Consider the following 21,909-nt stretch of genomic DNA (forward strand, 5'->3'; position numbering starts at 1 on the left):
GATGCTAAGCTAAATACAAATATTCATGGAGTAGGTCTTATTTTTATTTTAACTGATTTGAGCTGGAATCTGTCTTCATGTGCAACACATGAACTAAAGGAGGCGAAGAGCGGGCTTGTTAAACTGGTCAGCAGGTTTTTCTACGGGTTGGATGGAGAAACGTTAGCGTAGAGGCTACGTTGAAGCTAATGTATGTATGTTTGTATAACACATACGCAGGCAAAATATCCGATCTTTCAGAGCAACGTACAGTTTGTGTAACTACTACTATTATCAAAATCACCGGACTTAGTTAAGGTTAGGGAAAGACTGTGGCCGGGTTGGTCACTTCAGACATAATGTATTAAGTGTCTTCTAGTGTTTTACAGTTTTAAACTTTTTGTAATTTCACCATCAACTCAAAACCCTCTTGTGAATCATTTTCCATTAATAAATCATTTAAAAGTACAGAAAATTGGAACAAAATCCATCTGATGATTTTGTTTCTTATAATATTTGTTGTTCCTGATAAGCTGCATGGGAATTTCAGGAGGCAATGACAATTTGAATCTCAATACTCGTGGGACTTTTTTTATCTGCTCATATGTAAAAGTGTTCTGATTAACACACTAGTGCTTAAACAGGCTTGGATGGATGAACTGGATGACAGAAAGAGTACATGACCATTTGAAACAGTTAAAAACGTCACATTATTATTTCAGAGAAAAGCTACTACCTGATCAGCATCTGATACTTTTATATATTTGGGCTTTATTATTTATTTTATACACAAGACAATAAATTTACTGAAAATTAATCACAAAGTGCAGTGTATAGCTCTGTTCTGAGCACTGTGCTTTCTCCGATTGGTATTTGTTTTTTACTGCGTATACAGACATGCTTATCCCTGATGATTAGTGATGGACATTATTTTTAATTGTGATATTTGTCCACTAAATAATTTCCCAAAAACTACAAAAAATTAATTAAGAATGTAAATTATCATCACGTGCAGGTTTGTAACAGACAGGTGGGACCTGTGTGTGACCATGCACGATCACATCTGTACAATCACAAAAACAGAGCAGGACAATATGGATGTTGTCCACAAATAAAAGGTGTAGAGACATTTTTATTTATGGTTTCAGTGCCGCCCTCCACCAACTCTCAAACTAAATGTTTGTTCAGCTCCTGAGCACTGGAATGGCAGGAATGGACACCACAGAAACCACCTGAAGGAGCAGAAGAGCTTTACATGCTCGTTCACCATGACAGCCTGACCAAAACACACCAAAACACCACAGACACCTACACATTACTTACTCTACAGAGGGCAAAATGAACAGGGTGTTGTGGTGCTAAGTGGGTTTGGAAAGGTTTTTCAAGATGGTGTTTTACATTTCTATTATTAATACAGCATGGCAGCATTTATAGTTGAGTCTTAGTATTAATTTTTGTTTAAAGTGATGAGGCAAAGTATAGACAATTGTTCCTCCATCCACATTCAAAAGGCTAAATAAGTAGATCCTAGTGTGCTGCTGACGGCTAACAGCAGGAACATCTTTAGCTTTAAGTTGTTCAAGACGCCTGCACAGTGCATGCATCGTGTATTGTACACACTAAACCAAAAGGGAAAACAGGTGTTGAAAAGCACAAACAGGTTTATCATAAATAATGAGATTGGCTGATACTCACGGAAAAAGTCCTTCTTCACAAGGTTTTTGGCGCAGAGTACTGAAAAGAGAAAGAATCAAGAGTTCAGACTAAATGAACAAATAGCTGAGCAGGGGTACACAGCTAATGTGAAACAGCTAATTTACTTTGTTTTAAGGTTTTGTGTTTGTGTTATGTTCAGTGGCAGGAATGTGCATGGGCTGGCAGCAGGAAATGATTTGTCTAGTTCAGGATTTAAGTAGGAAAACACATCTGAGAACAACTGCATTACAGCCATGAGTCAAACAGAGACCAGCTCTGGTACAGACTACACAAACCATTTCTTAATTATGAGTACATTGTGCTTTTATAGCACTGAATGATTACAGTGTGTGTCACAACAACATTTCAACAACTGCAGAAGAAACAACTACTTAGCTTTAGATTCAGAGTTGAAGCTTCACCACAATTAACAGTTGTTGGGCCTCATGCAAGAACATCTTCGTGTGCTCGTGCTACATTTCCTCAACTTTTCTCTGTTTGTTATAACAAGAGCTCCTAAATTGGATTCACTAACTGCATCAACTTGTTATAAATCGCTTGTTTCAGACTGATGAAAACCACCTGTTTGTGTGGAGGTGTGCATCTGTAAGAACTAAAAATGTTTAATTAACACCGCCTAAAATCACCATGTAAGGCTCCTGCTCCTCCTTCTGCTTTGTCTGCCGGAAAATGTCATTCACAAAAATGTCAAACAGTAAGTAAAAAAAAAAAAAACCCTCAGAAATCAGAAAACTAAAACAGAACTAATTTAACAGTCGGTTGTCGTATTATAGGAGCCAAAACAATTACAAAATGAGGGAATGGTTTGGACTAAGGATGGAAACACTTTCTTTTCCATTTCACTTACAGTAATAACTGACATGTAGAAGCTGCTGGGACTAAATATGACAATAGAAATACTAAAGTACAAAATACACAACAGTAAAGCAAAGCCATGATAATCTGAGGCTGAAATGAACACCCACCAAGGGGCAAACACGTAAATGTTTATAACAAGACACCTGAGAGTCTCTACTGCATTCTGCTTCGGTCTGTGTTCGTTAGACCCAAACACAATGAACTGTCATATTTACCTGCCAATCATCAGTGTTTGTTCGAGCATATTGCTCTATAAAATCTTTCTATCAAATTACATTACATTTTTGTTTCTCACTTATTTTCCTAAAAAAATTACCTAAAATCCAATGGAAAAATTCCATTGTTTTCCATTCTTTCAAGGGAACCAGTGAGATGCCAACGTCTGTGGTACAAAGAAAGTGTCATCCCTACAGCACTTTATTTAGACAAGTAAAAAGTACCACTCTGTATTCTTCATCACAGCATGTAGACAAGAAGCTGCCCACAGCACAGAGTCTGACCCTGTTGATCTACTGTGGAGGCCATGGAGGAGGCTTCTGCGGTGATGAGGCAGAACCACTTACACCCTCCTCATGTGTTTGTGTGGATGTACGGGGAAGCTCAGAAACCACCTGGGTGTCTGGAGTTAGGAGTTACAGCCGGTGACTCAGGCAAATGGAAATGTAGTTTCAGTTTTGCTCATTTCTGAGGAACAGACACTAATTGGTCTGGATACTGATGTGGTTGATTTATTAGTCTGAAGAGAGAGAACTAAACGGTATTTGTGCAGTTTGATAAAAGCCTAAAAAACTAAGCAGTCCAAAAACCCTGAGCAGTTTTAAAGGAACTGTGCTAACAAAGGCTCTCAGATTTAAAGAGTCTAATACAGTATAAGAGCCCCCTCCACACAGAAATGTGTTCTGCACGCTCACTGAATGTTTAACCTTTAATGTGCAGAACAAAACATGTACAGTTTGACCCTGGACGACTGTTTCATCTCCTGAAGGGAAATCTCTGTGATTCCTTTAAATGTTGAGTTAAACAGCAGCAGCACTTTGCAATATTACACTAGTTTGCAAGTCAATAATAGCCCAACATGAGACTTAAAAAGTATGATGTGGAAACTTAAAACCTCCAGTACCTCACACACTGAAGTAGGAGATATCATGTGGTAATGGGTAAACCGCTGAAATTAACAATATTTGCATTTTTCACAAAGGGAGAACACTTACGTAAGAATTTCAACTACATAATTGAATGTTTTACTTTAAAGTATATTAAAGACTTTTTTTTCCCCAATAAATTATTTTTATACATTTAAAACATTTCATCTTCGTTCAGCAGGAAAAGTTTTGAATTTAGTAATAAACTGCATTTTGGACTAATCTAAACTAGAGTTAAGCTTGAGTTTGAGTTGCTTAACTCTTATTCTGCAAGTATACAGGTTACATCAACCAGCCTGTTGCAAACATCCCATCTCCGGAAGTCTACCACACATTAACAGACGCTCCCTAATGTTGCAAATTACATACAGTTTGCTGGAAAGGACCTAAAACTTTGTGAGTGCATTTACGTTAAGAAATTGTCTAAAAGCAATAACAGGAGCAGCTTTAGTACGCATTGAGTGAGGCTTTAAGGGACAGTGCAAACTGTAGGTCATTTGTGTTTTGGAAACACTCAGAACCCAATAGCATATTGGCAACTGACCAAAAGTTGGTTTGGTTGAATTAACCAACTTAATAATATTAAGAAGAAACTATTTTGATAATCCAGAAATAAACTTTCATGTAGTAACAAGTTCAAGCATCTCAAATTTAACACTCTGCAGCTTTTCCCACATTGTGTTTTAGTTGTTTTTATAAATAAATGTGCCTCTTTGGATTACATTTTCACAAATTTCTGACTTTTTAAAAACAAACATTTCACTGATTAATCACAGAAATAATGAGCAGTGTAGTTAATGGTAAGAATAAGTCTCTAGTCTTTTATGTGCTGTTCGGTTAGCTTGGTGTGCCCACATTCAGAGGGGCAGGGAGTTCAGACCTGACTTTAGTAACACAAACAGACAAAGGCACACCCTTAGAGGTAGACTGCAGCTTAAGCCATTCAATCTGCAGCCACTGCCCATTCATCTAACCCTCCATCCCACACATCACACAAAAATCACTCTGAATCAATTTAGTTGAAATGAACAGAGGGGGTTCATGAAAATTAAATATATATTACAACCTACATACACCAACACTGCATGACATTTTCAGATGCACAAGGGGCACATATATGCACAGGTTTGGGGTTTAATGATAAGAACCCGAGACAGAGCAAGGAGCAAAAGCAGACAACTGGGGTGGGGGGGCTACAGAACATGCACGACAGATGAGGAAGAATTTCTTTCCGCAAACATCCCTGGGAATGTGTTACGTTCCAGTGAAACCCACCTCATTTCTAAAACATCTGGTATGCATCGCTGTCGGTCGCGCTTTTCCTGAATACACAGGCGAACATGTGCACACAGAGAAACACACGGTCCCCCCGAGACACAATGCTCTCTACTCCAACTCCAGTGATCTAATTAATTATTAACAGGCGCAGAGGAGTAAATGTGTATGTTTGTGTGTGTAGGTGCATAAAGGGCCTTTGAGGGAAGTGGAAAATGTAGAATAAGGTAACAGGTGATAGTTTTCTTTGTGTTTCTAAAATGCTGCCCACATGCCGTGGACAATGTGTCCAGTACATAATGTGAAAAAGAGCTTGACAGTGGTTTGTTGGTGTTTCCTCAGAGGAAAAAACACAAAGTACTCTGTTCCTAGAAGTCTCTGAGTTATAATGCAATCAATCCATGAGGTAAAGAGAAAGAATATTGAACAAACACTTTTTTAAAGCACAGTAATTTTAGACACAAACAAAGAAATGACAGTAAAGACAAAATGAGAACAACGGCAAGGTCAGACATGGCTCACACAACAGCCAGTTAAGCTTACCCCAAGCTAAGCTGAGGAAAACCTGCACATTCTCCTGTACATCAGCAGTCCTCGGTTACCCACATAGCAGGAAGGCTATGCTACAATTATACCTACATATAGGCTCCTTATGAAAACATACAAGCGGCTGAATTACAGCTGAAAACAGAAAATGGAGAGGAAACTACCAGGATGGTTGACGCATGGAGACAATGGCAGCGGCGAAGCCAATTAAAAGTCTGAGGCTGTAGAGAAGGCGAGCACAAGGGCAACAATGAGGAAACCAGCAGATCCAACCATCATAATATAGTTTTCATTCCACACTGACCAAACGGTCATAAAATGTAACGCTGGTGTAAATTTAAGCTGAGCTGCACTTTGCAGATGTGTGTGATACTAGTTGCATAATAAAACGTTTTAAAAACTCTTACCGCATATGCTGGTGTATTCTTTATACCATGACAAATTAGTAAAAAAAAAAAAAAATATATATATATATATATATATATATATATATATATATTTATATAAATATAAAAAAAATATCGCAAAATACTGAAACATTACCATAATATGCATCGTTTCACCAGATTCTTGTCAGAAGTGGAAGGTCTTCACATTTTAACAACCAAAGAACCAACTCTTGGCCAGGGGTAGTGACACCACCTATCTTTGCAACGTGATATCATAGTTGATGCTAAGAGCAGCTAGCCAAAAACTAGGACTAACGTTAACGTGTCGGGTTAATAATCAAAACATGTCGGGTAACTACATATACACAAAGACCTTTGCTGTCGTGAGAGTGAGAGATGTATTAAGTGAAGTAATGAGGTGGCTCTAAGGACAAGCCAACCCGGTCCTGCTGGCTTTCGAGCTGCCACGTCACTGTGTCTGTGTGGCACTATTAATGTTCAATGAAGCTTCTCGAAGGGTTCGTGCTTTTCTTTTCTTCTATAATTCTCTCTAATCACTTTCTTTATACTTTAACTGTGATTATTCTAAAATAAATTTAATAAATAAACAGAGGGGGTTCTGAACGTAGGGCAGGAAAAAGAAGTGTAAGGAGTGAAACAAAGCGTTTGAATTATTGTTTTGTACCAGAAAACTACATTTCAGGAACCTCAATGACGCTGAACCCCTTGCAGTGATATATCATTAGTAGCTAAATGACCCAAAAAACACAAAAGGCTCTTAAACTTTCCTCTTCACCCACCAGCTCAAAGAAATTCCCCCCAAATTTATGCCGTTATGGGAAATGGGTCTTGATGACAGAAGCCTTTCCCAAGAAAAGGAAGTGGGCGAGCTTGCACCTACCAGGCAGCATCGTAAATCTGTTGTTTTATTGGTCACCCTGGACTGCCGTTCTCATGTTCTCACACAGACAAATATAATTATGTGTTCTCTCTCTTAGTCCTCATATTAAGAAAAAAACAACAACAAAGAAACAAAAACACGTGTCAAGGTTAAAAAGGTGAAATAGTGGAGGTTTCCTCATAAGGGGGATATTATACCGTCTCCAGAATAAAGCCTCTCCCATCTACACGGGAGGGGGAATCATATTTAAAGTGCAGACTTTTAGGCTCCGACTTAAACGAGGATGACCTACACTCTGTACTGTCCCTGAATGCACTAACCATGCAGTGATGTTTTTATAATTGCTGGAAGCCTAAATCCTAACTGAAAATAAAATGTAATTTATCGCACAGCCGAACTCATCAACAACGCTGATACAGAATTGGTTCAATTTGTGGCTCCAAAGTAGCTCCCACACAAAAAGTACCATTACAGTATTTATGTTCTCTTTGTGCCCAAAAAACATTTGCACGGCCAAGAAAAACTTACATTTCTGTCATGTTTGTGCCTCTGACTCATTCTGACTTTATGGTCGTAAAATTCAAAGAGTTGCCTTTTAAATGTGACCAAGCTATAACTGTAATCAAAACTGGTGGAAAACAGCAAGCTTTTAATTGTGGGGACATTATTTAAGCAGCTGGAGAATTAGAAGAAAACATTTCAGGTCTATAAAAAGATGAAATATGAAATCCTGTAGAGTTGTAGTCTGTTTTCTGACCAGATTAAAAACTAAACTATGAGGTAACTGTATCGTTGCACTCCTCAGTGCTTTCTAATTTTCTCCTACTCTGTCACAAAAACACAGACACACTCCGGAAAAGCATCACATAACCCTTCGCATCTCGGCCCATCTAAAATCCTCTGTCGTCATAGCGACGGCTAGTCTTCAGGCAAAGCTGAGAGAAGGGTTTCTCTGTGTCGCCCATGTTTCTCATTCCGGTCCGGTCCATGCCTCGCACAGCCAGGGACTGCAGCGCTGACTGATGGGGCTGAGAGAGGGGAGGTGAGAGACAGCCCCCTCACTCCTGCAGAGAGACAGGATGAGCACCGCTGAGACATTCACAGCAGGAGACGGGTGCAGACATTTAAAATTACAAACAAAGAAAAGTATATAAGCGACCTTGTTCCACCAAGACCAAGTCTCTGGGGACAAGTCAGCAAACATTTTCCCACCGTTATCTGCTTTTGTAAAAAGCTCATCCACCTGACGTAGCTTCAGTCGATCACACTGGTACCTGAGCTTGTCACTATGAGTAACCAGCTCCAAACCACAGCTCAGGCAGCATCACCATCTTTGATCACACAGGGGAGAACAGGGTTCACATACACATCTCTCCATGTGATAAATGACAAAAACCTTTTAGGCTGAAGATGAGCTTCGCTTTTACTGAGTGTTGTAAACTGAAGTAAAGGAGTAAACAATCTGATCGCCCAGATGAATGGTTAGGAAAGAACTAGCTAATGTAAGGAACAAATACTTGGTTTGTCAGTGGCTAAATGGAAATGTAATCTAGTGGCACACAGAAAATGCAGGAGTGTCGTGTATACGCTCTCAGAGACTCCTCTGACTCAATGAAGCTAATTAGTCACATAATGGCTTTTCTCGTTACTCCCAGAGGACAGCAGGGAAATCTAAACAAACACCACATACACTTGATTATCAGCCTGCATTTGCTTAGCTCCTTCCTTAGTCAGCCTGTGTCTTAAAAGTCAACTCCTCTGAGTGGCAACAGCAGCTCGGTACATGCAGAGACTGAGACCTTGGGGGTGAAGTTAGAGTTCCACCTGTGGGGAGAGGATGGGCTCAGTTTCTCACAGGCTGGCACACAAAGAGCCCCACTGTGCAGGCGAATCAATGAAGTCCTCCAGATGCAAGCCAAACACCTGGGGAGGGAGAGGTCATGTGACTTCTAGGGGAGGAAGAGTGGCGGTGGAGGGGGGTGGCGTTGCTATGGTAGCGATTGTTGGCCGAAACAAGATGGAACTGGGAATCTAGCATCATCTGCTGTGAACCGACACTTTAACAGGACACAATGAAGCATGGGAAAAGAGGAGAGCACCATGGGGAAAAAGGGGGTTAACACTTCCTCTAGTCTGGTGCCCCGCGGTTAACCAGTACACTGGAAATGGAGGAAATGGGGGTGTGGGAACAGAGACAACCGCCTGGTCATATTGCAGCATTCCCATCCCTGTCTGAGACAGAACTGCGTGGAAGCGCAGGCTAATGTGAGAAGAAGGGAGTGGAGGCATTTCAAAATATCAGTCCAGCTCCTGGATGCCTGAAATCAGAGCCAAACCCAAATACATCTCTTTGTTTGGAGGACCACTCGCTCAGGTTGACCCCATTGCGAGCCTCCCTTCCTGTCCACCTGGTTCCTCCAGTCCAGTGCACTCACCCAACCCAACCCGCCAGACAGTCTGACACATCTTCAGGGAACAGTACTCCCCCACCTCCTCCTACAACTCTCCCAGCCCCCAACCTTTCCTCTGCCTGTCTGCCTGTTTGTCTGTCGGCACTGTTTTGACTCCAGGCCCAGGACCGTGCACTCATGTGCAGCATTGTTCTTCCATAAACAAAAGGCTTCCTTTTCCCTGCTACACTCCTCCCTAACCTCTGCGGGACTTAAAACATACAGATGAAGATGTGACTGACAAGTGCTGATGGTCGTTCTAGTGAACCTGTTCACCAGTTGTCTTTCTTTGAACCACGTCCTAATCAATCTGACAGCATGTTGGGTAATGTTTTGTCTGCCTCTGCAGGCCCCTGTTACTGGAGCCCTATCTGATTCAGGCTGATATTAGTTGGGTGCTGGAGCTTCCACTAATGGCAGTTCCACAGTCATGCAGTCATTCAGTCAAATGCAGGAAGGAAATAAGGCGCAGTTCATTGGGAATAAGTCCAAAATTATGCTGAACAGAACCAACAGCACTTTTAAACTGAGACTATGGAATCTGAAGAACTAAACTCGGGGAGTACAGGTCTGTTTCAAATTCTTGTTCACAAAACTGAGTGAGAAAAACTAAAAGATTATATGATTTTTAAGTTAAAGAACAGCAGGTGCCCCAGACTTCTGACTAAAAAGTCTTGTTTCAGCTTGTGTGCCTTTAGGGCCCCATTCCCCTCCTCCCAATCTGTTCTTATTGGTCAGCTTGTGAAAGTCTTCCTGTGGACCAATCTATTCCCAGCTGGAATAGCACCGTCTTTCAGCAACAACCTAGCTGAAAATCCCGCTGCACACTGGGACGTGAAGTGCTGTGAACACATAAAAACACTGCTTAAAGTCAGTTTATGTTCGAAAGACCGTGTCCATTGTTGTTTTATGGTTTCATCTTTGGAAAAAGTAAACAAAGTAAATTTTTCTTCACAGATGAAAAAACACTTTCTGCTAGACAGATCATCAATTACTGCAGAAGTGCAACGAGCAGTGACCGGAGCTGTGTCACTCCACCTGAAAGGGCGAGCAGGACGGTGTAGGTGTACAAATCCAAAACTAACGGTCAGTTATGGATTACCACAATGCTTCACATTTACTGATGAGGCGTGTGGAAAAGGTTAATCTCTGATCCAAGAGGCTTCTTGACCAGTTACCAAAACAAACAATCTCATCCTGTGAGAAACACTAAGATCAATATATTATCCATGTCCTGCTAGGATATTTCCAAGAAAGCTGCATGGAATTTGGTGCTAATTATAGGGAAAATGGAAAAAGTTATTAAGTACCCACTCCTTAAATCTGAGTTTTTTAAGGAAAAAGAATTTGGAAAACAAGTGATGCAATAGGTAAGTGAAAATAGACAATGAACAGAACAGTTAATATCCATCAGTTTACTACAGAGACTTAACAAATAAAATGTCTTAAAAACATGTATCTGTGTATCTTATTTCAAGAGACATTTAGACATTGAATTACTCAATGTGGCACATCTCCCATGAAATTTAAATATCAACATTTCAGCTTGACATCGTTTTATGAACCATTGTTCAGCTGCTATTGTCTAGATACCACACTCTCTCACTAACGGAGGTAAAACGGATTATTTTAAGATGTAATGGAAGGAAGAGGACCTTCAGCTAAACCCTCATCATCTCTCAAAGGTTGATACCAGACATACAACCTCTAAAAAAAGCCCTGCTTTATGAGGTCAACCACAGCAGCCATTCACTGAGTGCATTCTGCGTTGCCCTGCTCATGACAAAAGTGGGTTACTTTTTAAAGACCTGGCTACACCACTTAACTTTAGCCTTTAACTGCAGTCAGGCAGAACAGAGCCAGGAAGCTGGGTTGAATTTCTCAGTGCAACTCTTCACAGGGTGCAGGCTAACTGTGGAAAATGTGGTTAAGGTAAACTGAATTGTAGACACTGGGAAATATCTCAGCTTTGGCAGGTTTTTCAGCTGATCAAATCCACTTATGTAATATGCAAATCTGATAGGGCTTCTTCTGGTCACATAATACAGATATTAAGAGTTTCTGGTAGCCCAGTGATCATGGAATTACTAACTGCCAGGAAAATCTTCTAATACCTCTAAACAGACCTGCAATTTCCAAGATTTAGAAAATTAGAAAGGAAAAAGGGTAACAAAATCTCCCCATGCATCATTTTGAGAGGAAAACAGAACAGGAACACTTAAAAAAAGGAGAGGGGGGAAAAGATCCCCTCTTTCCAAAAGGCATTCAAAGACATGCTCCATCTCCATCTTACACGTGCTCTGAGAGAGAGGGGAAAGAACAATCTTGTCAACAACGGAGGAGGGGAGATGAAACCGGCAGTAAAATGGATTTAAAAACTCATCGTCCCTCTGATGTGCATTAAATAGCACAAATCAAACATAGGTTTAGATTCCCAGGACTCCTGTTACGCGCCTGAGGAGAAAAACGTCTTGAAATGGACATCTGTTGCACCAAATCACTGTGACCAGACACGTTAAACTAAACTATGGAGTTAGAGGAAAGAAGAGACATAATATATGCCCAAACAGTTTCTCATCATAAAAGATAAAGGGCCACGACTAAGACAAGCCATTTATCATCATACAACACTCTCAACACCTGCTGGAACAGTGATGAGTGATGTTGTGAAACCCGCTGAAAGGAAGCAGAGACCCGTTCTGCCAGGTGCTATTATGTATTAATGACATGGTGCAGTTAGAAAAGGTGCAGCATTAAAGCCCGGCGATTACTAGACATTGTTAATATACGGCAGTGGCTCAAGATAAATAAAAGACAGGAAGTTGCGTTGTGTTTTGGACTTATTTTAGATGTACTACGCTGCCAGCTATAATCAACTGGTGACTGGCTGCAGCAACAAGTCGAATGACAGAAAGTGAATCTATTTTGATCATTACTTTCAGTCATTTTTTTACAAATAAATGTCATATATTTTAGTTTTGAGTTTTGATACTTGAAAAAAACTAAAATATCTTCTTTAATCTTCACAAGTAAGAATAATTTAAACTTTATATTCAGTTTGAGAACTGTCCAATAGAAGAAGGTCGTGTGGTCTGATGAGTCCAGATTTACCCTGTTCCAGACTGATGGGAGCATCAGGGTAAGAAGAGAGGCATTTTCACACATGGATTGGCCTCCACAGAGTCCAGGCCTTAACACCACTGAGAATCTTTGGGATGTGCTTTGAACAGCGCTCTGACTCTCCCATCATCAACACAAGATCTTGGTGAAAGTTTATGCAACTCTGGACAGAAATAAATGTTGTGATATTGCAGAAGCTTTATGAATTAATGCCACATCGAATGCTAACAAATCAAAGCTAACGGCGGTCCAACGAAATATAAGAGTATGTGAATTTCTTTTTTCATTTGTATTTCAAAGTTTACTCAGTTTTATTCAATAATAAACTAAATAAATTTTGTTTAGAGAAACTGATGAACAACTTGTGCCAATACAAAGATGAACAATAGTAAGATATCCACCGACTGAGACAAGGTCTTATCTTCCTTTGTAAAAACCTGTTTGATGACATAGGGAAACTCACTGCACATTCACACGTGAGGGGAAAGAGGCTGGCAACATTCTTAGTGTGAGAACATTTCATCTGTCTCACGTCACCTTTTCCCTCATGATACAGTCCACTGTAATTGCATAATAGAGTCCACCCCGACTATTTTTGGCTCCAAATAGTGAGAAACCATGCCACAATGGTAATATTTAGTGGCATTCCTGTTACCCCTGCACAGTACATCACTCCCTCTTTCCAGTTCTCACTGCATGATACAACATGCCTGACAGAGAGTCATCCAGGCGAGTAAAGTCTTCCACAGACCCATCACCGCTGCCGCTAAGTGAGAAGTCAAAACAGTGAGCAAAGCAGAGCACAGCTCAGGCTTCTGCAAGCTTGCACTGCTGCTGGCTGGGACCCGAGCCTTTGTGAGTGGCTGCACGGTTCTCCTAGCTTCTTGGCTCCTTTGCTCCCACTGATGTAATGGAGGAGAGTAGAGGAGAGACGGTGGATGGTACCAGGACCACCACACTGCAGCGTTAACTGCCAGATACACAGCTTTCTGCTTCTCCGTTTTGTTTTCCCCCCCACAAATCCCCAGGATTTGTGGGGGGGAAAGAAACTAAAAGACTCTTTAGTTTCTAAGAATGATTTCACAACTTCATCTGGGTGCGTGTTACATCATTACCACCCAGCCATATTTTCCCTTCTCTATCGCCTACCTTGCCAATGAATGTGTTGGACTGAGGCCCTTCAGCTACTTTTAACAAATCAGGACAGAAAACATGCTGTAATCGTAGATGAGAGCGCTGCACAGTTAATCATCAGCGTCTCTCACTGAGACACAATGGTGGTCTCTTCAAATGTGGCGGTCCATGATTAAAAAAAAAAAAAACCTTTTGGCATGTGCTGCAAGTCATGTTTAAATAAGATAACATGTGTCTACAGGACCCAAATTTAGCCATGAATCGATGAAATCAGCCGTGTGAGCCTGGGCTGTCAAAGGAAGCCAGAGTAAAGACTTCTACTGAAGTTATTTTTAACAACGCAGTTAGACCAGCGCTGTCAAACCTGTGGAATGTGAGAAATGTCATATTAGCATTTTAAATTATGGACGCTAAAGGTGAGCTACAACTTCCAGGCCGTGTTTTCCTGCAAAATGTTTTTGAAAAGACTCTTCTGGCCTTAAGCTCTAGACGTGAATTTGTGCTTTGCCAAAAATAGTAGGGTTTGTAAGGGTAAATATTAGGCTACATCTCTGCTTTTCCAACATGAATGACTACGACTTCTGTAGCATCTGTCTGAGAGCTGAGTCATCAGGAATTTGGCACTCCCAGTCTTGGTGTGTTTGATTGTTAGTTTCATAATGAATTTCCTGTGATACAAACTGCAGCTCTTATCAACCAGACACTTAAACACCAGAGCCAAAGTCAAGAGTCATCACAAGCAGGCTATGAATACTGAGAACCTGTGGGCCTCTGCACATATTTAGGATTCTTCTAAATCTGAAGGAAGACCATTAAGGCACCAAAACCACAATGTCCACACTGCTTCCCTGTGCATATGCAGTCGGACTTTTTTTACTACAAAGGAATCCTGTGGTACATTTGTTCAACTTTAGTGTAGATGCCATTTGAAATGCGATCTGGTGTGAATGTAAACATCTCTCTTCTGATCCGGTCTCCTCAGAGGACTGAAGGGGCTCAAACGTCAGGCAAAAGCACAGGCAGGCGCCTCTAGTCAGCTATTGGCGTCTTGAGGCTTTTGCGCAAAACCCCTCCACCCCCAAGCCGCTAACAGTAGAGGCTTGAAAGACCCCCATCTGCTTGAGGTTAGTCAGAGTTACAGAGTTAATCGCATCAACCCGTGTCCATCCAGGTTTAAAGGAAGGCCAGCACGTTGAAGAATTAATCTCAGGTTTCCCTCCTCTAACAGACAGCTGGGCAGGAATGCTCCGGCCACCCTGCCTCCACCTCAGTGTCTAGGGAGCCTCACATGTGCAGATATTTATCAGAGCTAATGAGACTCTGTGCAAACTTGCTGAGTGATCACACCTGGGCACACTGCAGAGAGAGGATAATAATCACAGACATCCCTACAAACAAATGAAGGAGGAAACAAAACCACGGCTTCAGTCGTGGATCACAAGTGGAATGTGACAGGTGAGGCCTTTCCTCGCAGACTGCTTCACAAGGTAATGAATGTGTTGTGCCACCATGGCACTGTGGACTAGGCACGGGGGTGATGGTGTTCCACCACATGCTGCGAGATTAGTAATTAATGTGGGAAGGTGAGATTTTAACCAGAGAGTGACAACTCACTTTCTTCTTTAATTCAAACCAGACTTGACTCAGACTTGTAAACACCAAGATAAATGCAGAGGGATAAGGTGGCGAGACAACGAACTTGTCTGTAGGAGCCACATTTTGGTTTTTACAATCACCTGTAATCCTTTAACACATGACAGCATGTGTCTGTCAAATAGAGGCAAGAAACACCTGAACAAAGCACAGAAACAACCTGTGTTGGTGACAGAATCACCATGATATCTATCTTGTGGTCTAAAAATTGAATTTGAAGACTTTATTTACTAGAGCCACTTACTGGCCCAAACGAACACAATGTGATCTTGTTCCATCTAGTTTGTTGATGTCAGCTTGGTGTGTCACAGCCCTAAGGCACTTGAAAACCCATTTAAACAGCTCAGTGCGGATTTCCTGTAAGTCAGTCAACATTGAGTTAGCGTGACATTAACATTAATGCCATTGCTGTTTTTGTAACGTCAGGTTTGGTGGCTTGTGTCTGATCCTCTACATCTGTAACATAATGCAGTTCGACAGGGTAACATGTTTAACCTTCACTGACAACACAGACTTCTGGCTCATGGATATTTACTAGAGTGAAAACAGTCAACGATGTGGTGTCATATTTGTCACATCACAACACTGTAAAAATCTACGAGGCGTTTCACACTCTCTTCCTAACCCTCTGGGAGCACGCAGTAGCTGTATTAGGATTCAGTTCCCATATTTATTTAAGTTGGAATCATCAGAGAGGGTTCTATCCACATGTACTGCATTAATAACAATTTCAGCACATACATTGCTAAGGGCTGCTCAGTTTCTGGCTGCATTCATTTCAGGAATTAGAAGGTTATGTGACGGGGAGCAGTCTACAAAACGAGGCCTTTCTCCAGTTTCTATGTTTGACTGATGCTGCATAAATAAGTAGAGAGGGTACAGTGTAAAGCTATCATACCAGTATGTGCTGCTCGCCCTCCGTCATGCTTTGTTGAGGCTGTGCAACTTTCAAATCACTAAAACCATGTATATAGCGTAGTTAACATCAACATAAATGATAAAATCAGTTTACTAAAAGTTAATACAGTTACACACAGAAAATATCAGATGCTGGCTCTACTCGTCTTTAGTGCAGACTGCCTGCAGAAAACTAAGGGCATCGAAAGTCAAACAGGGTTCCACACTGACATTTGATATGCATGCAGGCGCCACAGATAAAAAATACCCCTGAGAGGAGTTTCTAACTTCAAAGGCAGCACTAGTTTGGGAAATAGGCAAGAAATAGAGGGGCTAAGGCGGTGGGAGGAACAGTGTGGAGAGCAGCCAGGCAGGAGTGATAGGAGGAGAGCCTGAGGACAAGAATCTGTTTAGCTCTGACTGGAGCTCCACTCCCTCACACTCACCACTAATGCAATTCTGACCCATTAACCACCACAGCCAGGTTAACAGAGCAGGCCTTTGAAGAAGGTCTTTCCCAAACCACCCAGGAGGATTAGCACTTCTCCAAGCCTAAAGAGACACTCTCACTCTCTGCACTCTTTCCCTCAGATAGAAAGTCACAAACCAGTGAGTCTGACAGTTTAGCGCCTGAACCGTGATGTAGTAAAAAACATGACTCACCGTGGTTTAACGCATCACACTAATTCTTATTTTTTTTATGGACTGTAATTAACCATGACTTCCCCCATATTGACTACACAAATCAGAGAAGTGGAAATGATTCAGATGTAAAACCAGGGACAATCTTTCCTCTCTACCAAGAGCAGAGACTGACATACCATAAGATAAGTGTGTGTGTGAGTTTTAAATACACCCGAGGATGAGTTGCGATTTAGAGTCACGACAGATGGAGAGAGAGTAGTGCTGCAGATGTTCTGGTGACTGAAATGTAAGCATCAGTTCCCAGCTGGACTCCCTCGGAGTGGATAAATGCAGAAGGTACTTGGGATGACACAAAGTAAGAAGAGAAAGGATTATATATAATCTACAATCTCCAGCCAGCCTCAACTACACCAATCTCCAATGTGCTGAGCTTCAGTTCAGCTTCAACACCTGTAACGATCTAAATGTGTTGATTGATTTCGACTGGATTTTACTATAATTAAAACTGTATAGATTGTTTTACGATAACTTTATCCATTTAATCTCGAGGTGAACTATCAGGGTTTTAGTTAATTTGTTCAGATATGTATTCTTCAAATCTAGCTGCTACTAGCAGAAGAGACCTTTTAACTAGTTATGTTACTTTTAACAAATTATTTTGTCCATTTATTCATTATTTGTAAGTCTTTCAGCCAATTAACCATTAGTTTCTATTCACCTAGTCACCAATTTACTTAACCAATAACTTTCAGCATTACTTTGTACTATATTTTACTTGTTTATTTATTATATTTGCTTATATTACAGGCATTTAACAATTTAAGCTAAATATTACTTGCGTTTAGCTACTTCAAATTTTTTACAATTACTCTTAACTATTTCACACATCAATTCATTATTTTATCTAGCAAAGTCAACCATTTATCCACTATTTTTAACTATTTGATCTAATTATTCATTACTTTAAGCCACCGGTTTCATCTTCTTTTATTGCTTTCTAGCAGTTTGGTGTTGCCACTGACTCACTATGTGCATATACTGTGTTTTAAAAATCAAACTGTATTATTCAATGCATTTCAAATTAGTTGCACTATAATCTTTTCCCTAGGGAAACAAGCAGGGAATTACTGACGTAGGACAAATGAAAACAGAACACTGTAGGTAATTTTCTCTGTTCCTTCAGGCTCCAAGTGAAACAGGGTGTGTGGATACAGGAAAATATTATCTGTTGTTAATGCCACAAAGCAGCAATTCTGAAGTGTTGATGTTCTGCTCAGCAGGAAGAGCAATTCTCCCCAAAGCACACATGCCGCCCACTAATCAAACCCATGGCAAGCTGTTATAATATAGTGACAGGATAGAGCTGTTAGCCACCCAGCAATATAAGCAACACACAAGACTCCTCATGTCCTGCTGAGTAATATGACTGCAATTCTTCACTTTATTATTACAGGGGAACCTCAAAAGGGGGATTCTGGACTAGTCTGCTCCCCACCTGTCAGGGGTGACATTTGGACAAGTGTTGGGGTCTGGGCAGCACTTCCTTTCTAAGAGGCTGCCCACTCGCTCTCCCCATGCTACATCTGGTCTCCTCCGGGCGGTTGCTGGCGGTGGTGGAGGGTAAAGCGACCGCAGAAGTCTTTGTCCTTATGGAAGAGCAGCTGAACCAACAAGAAAATCCAACCCTAGCCAGTCAATTAATTGATGGAACAATTTAAAATTATGGGAGGCTCTCAGCAGGGGGAAAGAAAAGGTTTACAAATGATGTGCAATAATTGCTCCTTACGTTTTTAAATTCCCCACCCTTGTGTTTTTTGCCACTATAATTTTGTTTTCTTTCACATCTTGTTAAGCAAAATGTGGAAATGTTTGCCTTAAAGTGTATGTCCACGACGGGCCAGCAGAGTCAACAGTTCACCACATGCAGCTAATCACTGTGTATTTTCAATGCATCCTGTTTGAACACCCAGATGGACCCAAATCACTTCCATACAGCCACTCTGTAAAAATGGCTCTGACTGAGACCACATGAATGCACCAAGCACCAGCTCAGACCACATTAAAACTCGCTTGATCATGAGGTCCTGTGCCTCCACAGCCTCATCTGTGTGCAGCTGTGGGGGTTTGTTCTCTTAATTCTTCAACATCCAAAGACCCCCATCTGCAGACTACAGTCAGACCAAGCTGCACTGAAAAAGCGAGGAGTTGTACTAAAAAGGAGAGACCTAAGCCTTTCACTCAAAGCCACACAGTGGGCCAGTGTGAAGCCCCAGGGCCTTTGTTGCATCTTTAAAATAAGTCTGTTTTATTCTCAAGCAGCATCTGCGCCCATTCATCCGTCAGTCGTCTTGCAGGGAAAAAGGGCAGGGAAATTTAGCAAGTATTTAATCAAAAATAATAGTGCTGGACCCTGCATTTGTAGAATCGGCTGTAGCGCCATCAAATCATTTGCAATTAAATGGAAAGAAAGACACAAAACAATCTACAGAGAGAGCGCAGAGGAAGCACAGTTAGTAAGGGTGGGAGTGGAATATGCTTTAGACTTGGTCTGAGGGGGAAGAGGCTTATAGTCGGAAAGAACAGGAGTGACTCAGAGAGGAAGAGGTGGGAATGCGAATGGAGAATTGTAGGGAATCCCACTGAGATAGCTCTCTTTGCTCGTCTGCACCGCGCCAAAGAATTCAGATGAGCAAACCATATGGCTTAACGAGTCACATGTAAACTCGGAGCTAAGAGGAAAACGGTAATAAACGTCAAGATTCTGAATCAGAGCAGACTGTCAAACAAAAAGCACTTCATTTATTATTCTGTTGCACCTCTTTCTGGGTAGAAAATGTATTCAAAGGCCAAAAAAGATCATCCATGACCATGCGATAGTTTGTGACAGACTGAAGGGATGGGTTCTCTTTTCATATCAGAGGAAACCTTGCGACTTGGGCTTTCAGTATTATGTCATCAAACTTATATTTGCATGGAAAGTGGTGCAAATTATGCTGTAAGCTAAGTGTGCATGACAGGACTTAAAAAGGATCACACCAAGCAATGAGCCATGTCTTAATAATGAAATTTATCACTCCACGGATCATGCATGTTAGGCCGTTAGCAATTAATTTACCGGCAATCAGCTGTGGAGCATAATGGAAACCTGTCACGTGTAGTCAAGGGGCAATTCTCACCCCAAGTGTTAGTTTTAGCAGCTTGCTTGCCATATTTTCCCACTTTAAAAGCTGGCAAACATCTGCAACATCTGTTTTAAATGGACAGGGGGGGTTGTCAGAAAGGAGACGCCTATAGCACAAACAGCTACAGGCCTGTTTAAATGTAGCATCTTTTACAACCTGCCTGGAAACAAATTCATCTGCAGCCAAGTGTCAAAATTCGGCTCCACTACAGATGACAACACGCAGCTACAATGTCGCAACAACATGTCTCTGGGCTCATTGCTCCCTGTGCAGCAATCTAATCAGCCCAGTATACACAGCTGTGCGTAACGCGTAATGACAGTGTGTTGTTGGAGCACTTGGGCTTCAGCAGCAAACGTCTGCTTTCCTATAGAAGCCGTTTCCTCTTCTGCCCCGAGATCTGCTTTGCACTGCTCTCCAAGAATGGGAAAGGGAACACAGTGAGCTCAGCTACAGGACGGGAATGACCATGTGATTGACATGGCACAATATTACATAACTCGCAATAAAGTTTTCCGTGCTTGCTGGTAGCTCTGGAAAAAAACAAATCCACTGAAAGACAAGACAGAGAACAGATTAAGCTGTTAGACTAGCTAAACAAATACCACAGGGTGATGTTATTGTTCTCTAAGAGGTATGATATTTAGTCTGGAGGGGTGTACAGTGTCACTCTGCATCAAAAGGGAGAGGTGGCCTGCGAGGTCACAGTGGACTCGCATTCTTAGCATTCCACCAGGAGACCACTGCAGTCCATCTCAAACTGCAGTGACAAACTAATTCACTCCTCTGGTGTTCAACACGAGAAGAGCCGCTACTGCAATCTAATGCTGTTTGTCTACAACATCATACGAGTTCAGTGAGTGTTACGATGAGCTTGACTTGACTTCAGACTTGAACAACACAAACTGCTCTACATTATGTACCGTTTCATGAATGCAAAGTATGCGTTTGTACAGAACCTTTGCTGATGATATAGGATACCTGCATAAAACGCTGAAAACACCGCTCTGTCCTCGGCCACGTCTCCAGCTCATTAAATCCATCTCATTAACTTTCCTCGTTGTTGCAGCCACTTGTTCCTATCAGAAACCAGCACCAGCCTAAATATTTAATTTGGCCCTTCCTGATAGAATAGACGGCCCTGGGATCTGATTCAGGTCAGGTCCTGGACCGACATCAAAAAGAGCAGCTGTCAGACCCTTCTCCCAGTCAAAACAGTGTGCTCTCATGTGAACCGGTTTGCTGTTTGTGTTGAGAAGGCACAAACCAAACAGCTGAGGGAGAAGGGAGAAGGGAGAAGGGAGATGTGCAAACAGACCTGCACCGCTGCACGTTGCTCCACAACAACAAACTGCTCAGTCAGGAAAGTGTGGATCATAATGAACAAATCTGCAGTGACTGAACCATGCAGGTTGGTTAAAGCTGCAGGTTTGCAACTTGATGGTGAGCTGCTTTGAGGACAGCACCACACAAAGCAGGCGGCTGTCAGTCAGGTCCAGGTGGTGGACACTGCTCCCTGTTCTGCTGCACACTCCTGTGACCCGTGTCATCCACACCGAGGCTTGTTGTGGCATAAAGGCTCGATTATAGCTAGCTGGCAGGCTAGGCTAACTAGCTAGCCAACTTTATGTGAGTCAGCTGAGCAGTGTGAAGCATTTTAATACCTGAGATTAAACAGACGTATAGCAACTTAAAATATCACCTCACATTTCGTTGTTATCAGGAGACTAACAGCTCAACAGCAAAGCAACACGACATACGACTAAGCTAGCTAACGTTACACCGGGATCCGTGTTAGGGCTGGGGGTTGTAACTGGCGACAATCACAGGGTTCAGTCTATTTCCAGGAGTAGAAATATCCACATTTTCCACGTCTGTCAGACCAGTTTCACGATATGACCCAACACTGCCAGACAATAAATATTCAAATGAGTTGTAGCTGGTCACAAAACCGAGAAGAGAAGCAGAGAGAGCCGGCGCTAAGTCAACTCCACAGCCCCTGGGAACTGGTGCCATCCAGTA

At 41.6% G+C, this 21,909-nt stretch overlaps 1 protein-coding gene across 1 annotated transcript in view; it reads right to left on the reverse strand.

Moving 5' to 3' along the window:
• LOC113163660 (E3 ubiquitin-protein ligase SMURF2) overlaps positions 1-21,909 on the reverse strand; it is a 46,480-nt gene that overhangs the window by 24,121 nt on the left and 450 nt on the right. The window contains exon 2 of the mRNA XM_026362456.1: positions 1,675-1,713. Within this exon, the coding sequence (XP_026218241.1) occupies positions 1,675-1,713 (39 nt within the window). The remainder of the gene's footprint in view (positions 1-1,674; positions 1,714-21,909) is intronic.

The sequence above is a fragment of the Anabas testudineus genome, chromosome 8, assembly GCF_900324465.2.
Source record: "Anabas testudineus chromosome 8, fAnaTes1.2, whole genome shotgun sequence".
NCBI lineage: Eukaryota > Metazoa > Chordata > Actinopteri > Anabantiformes > Anabantidae > Anabas > Anabas testudineus.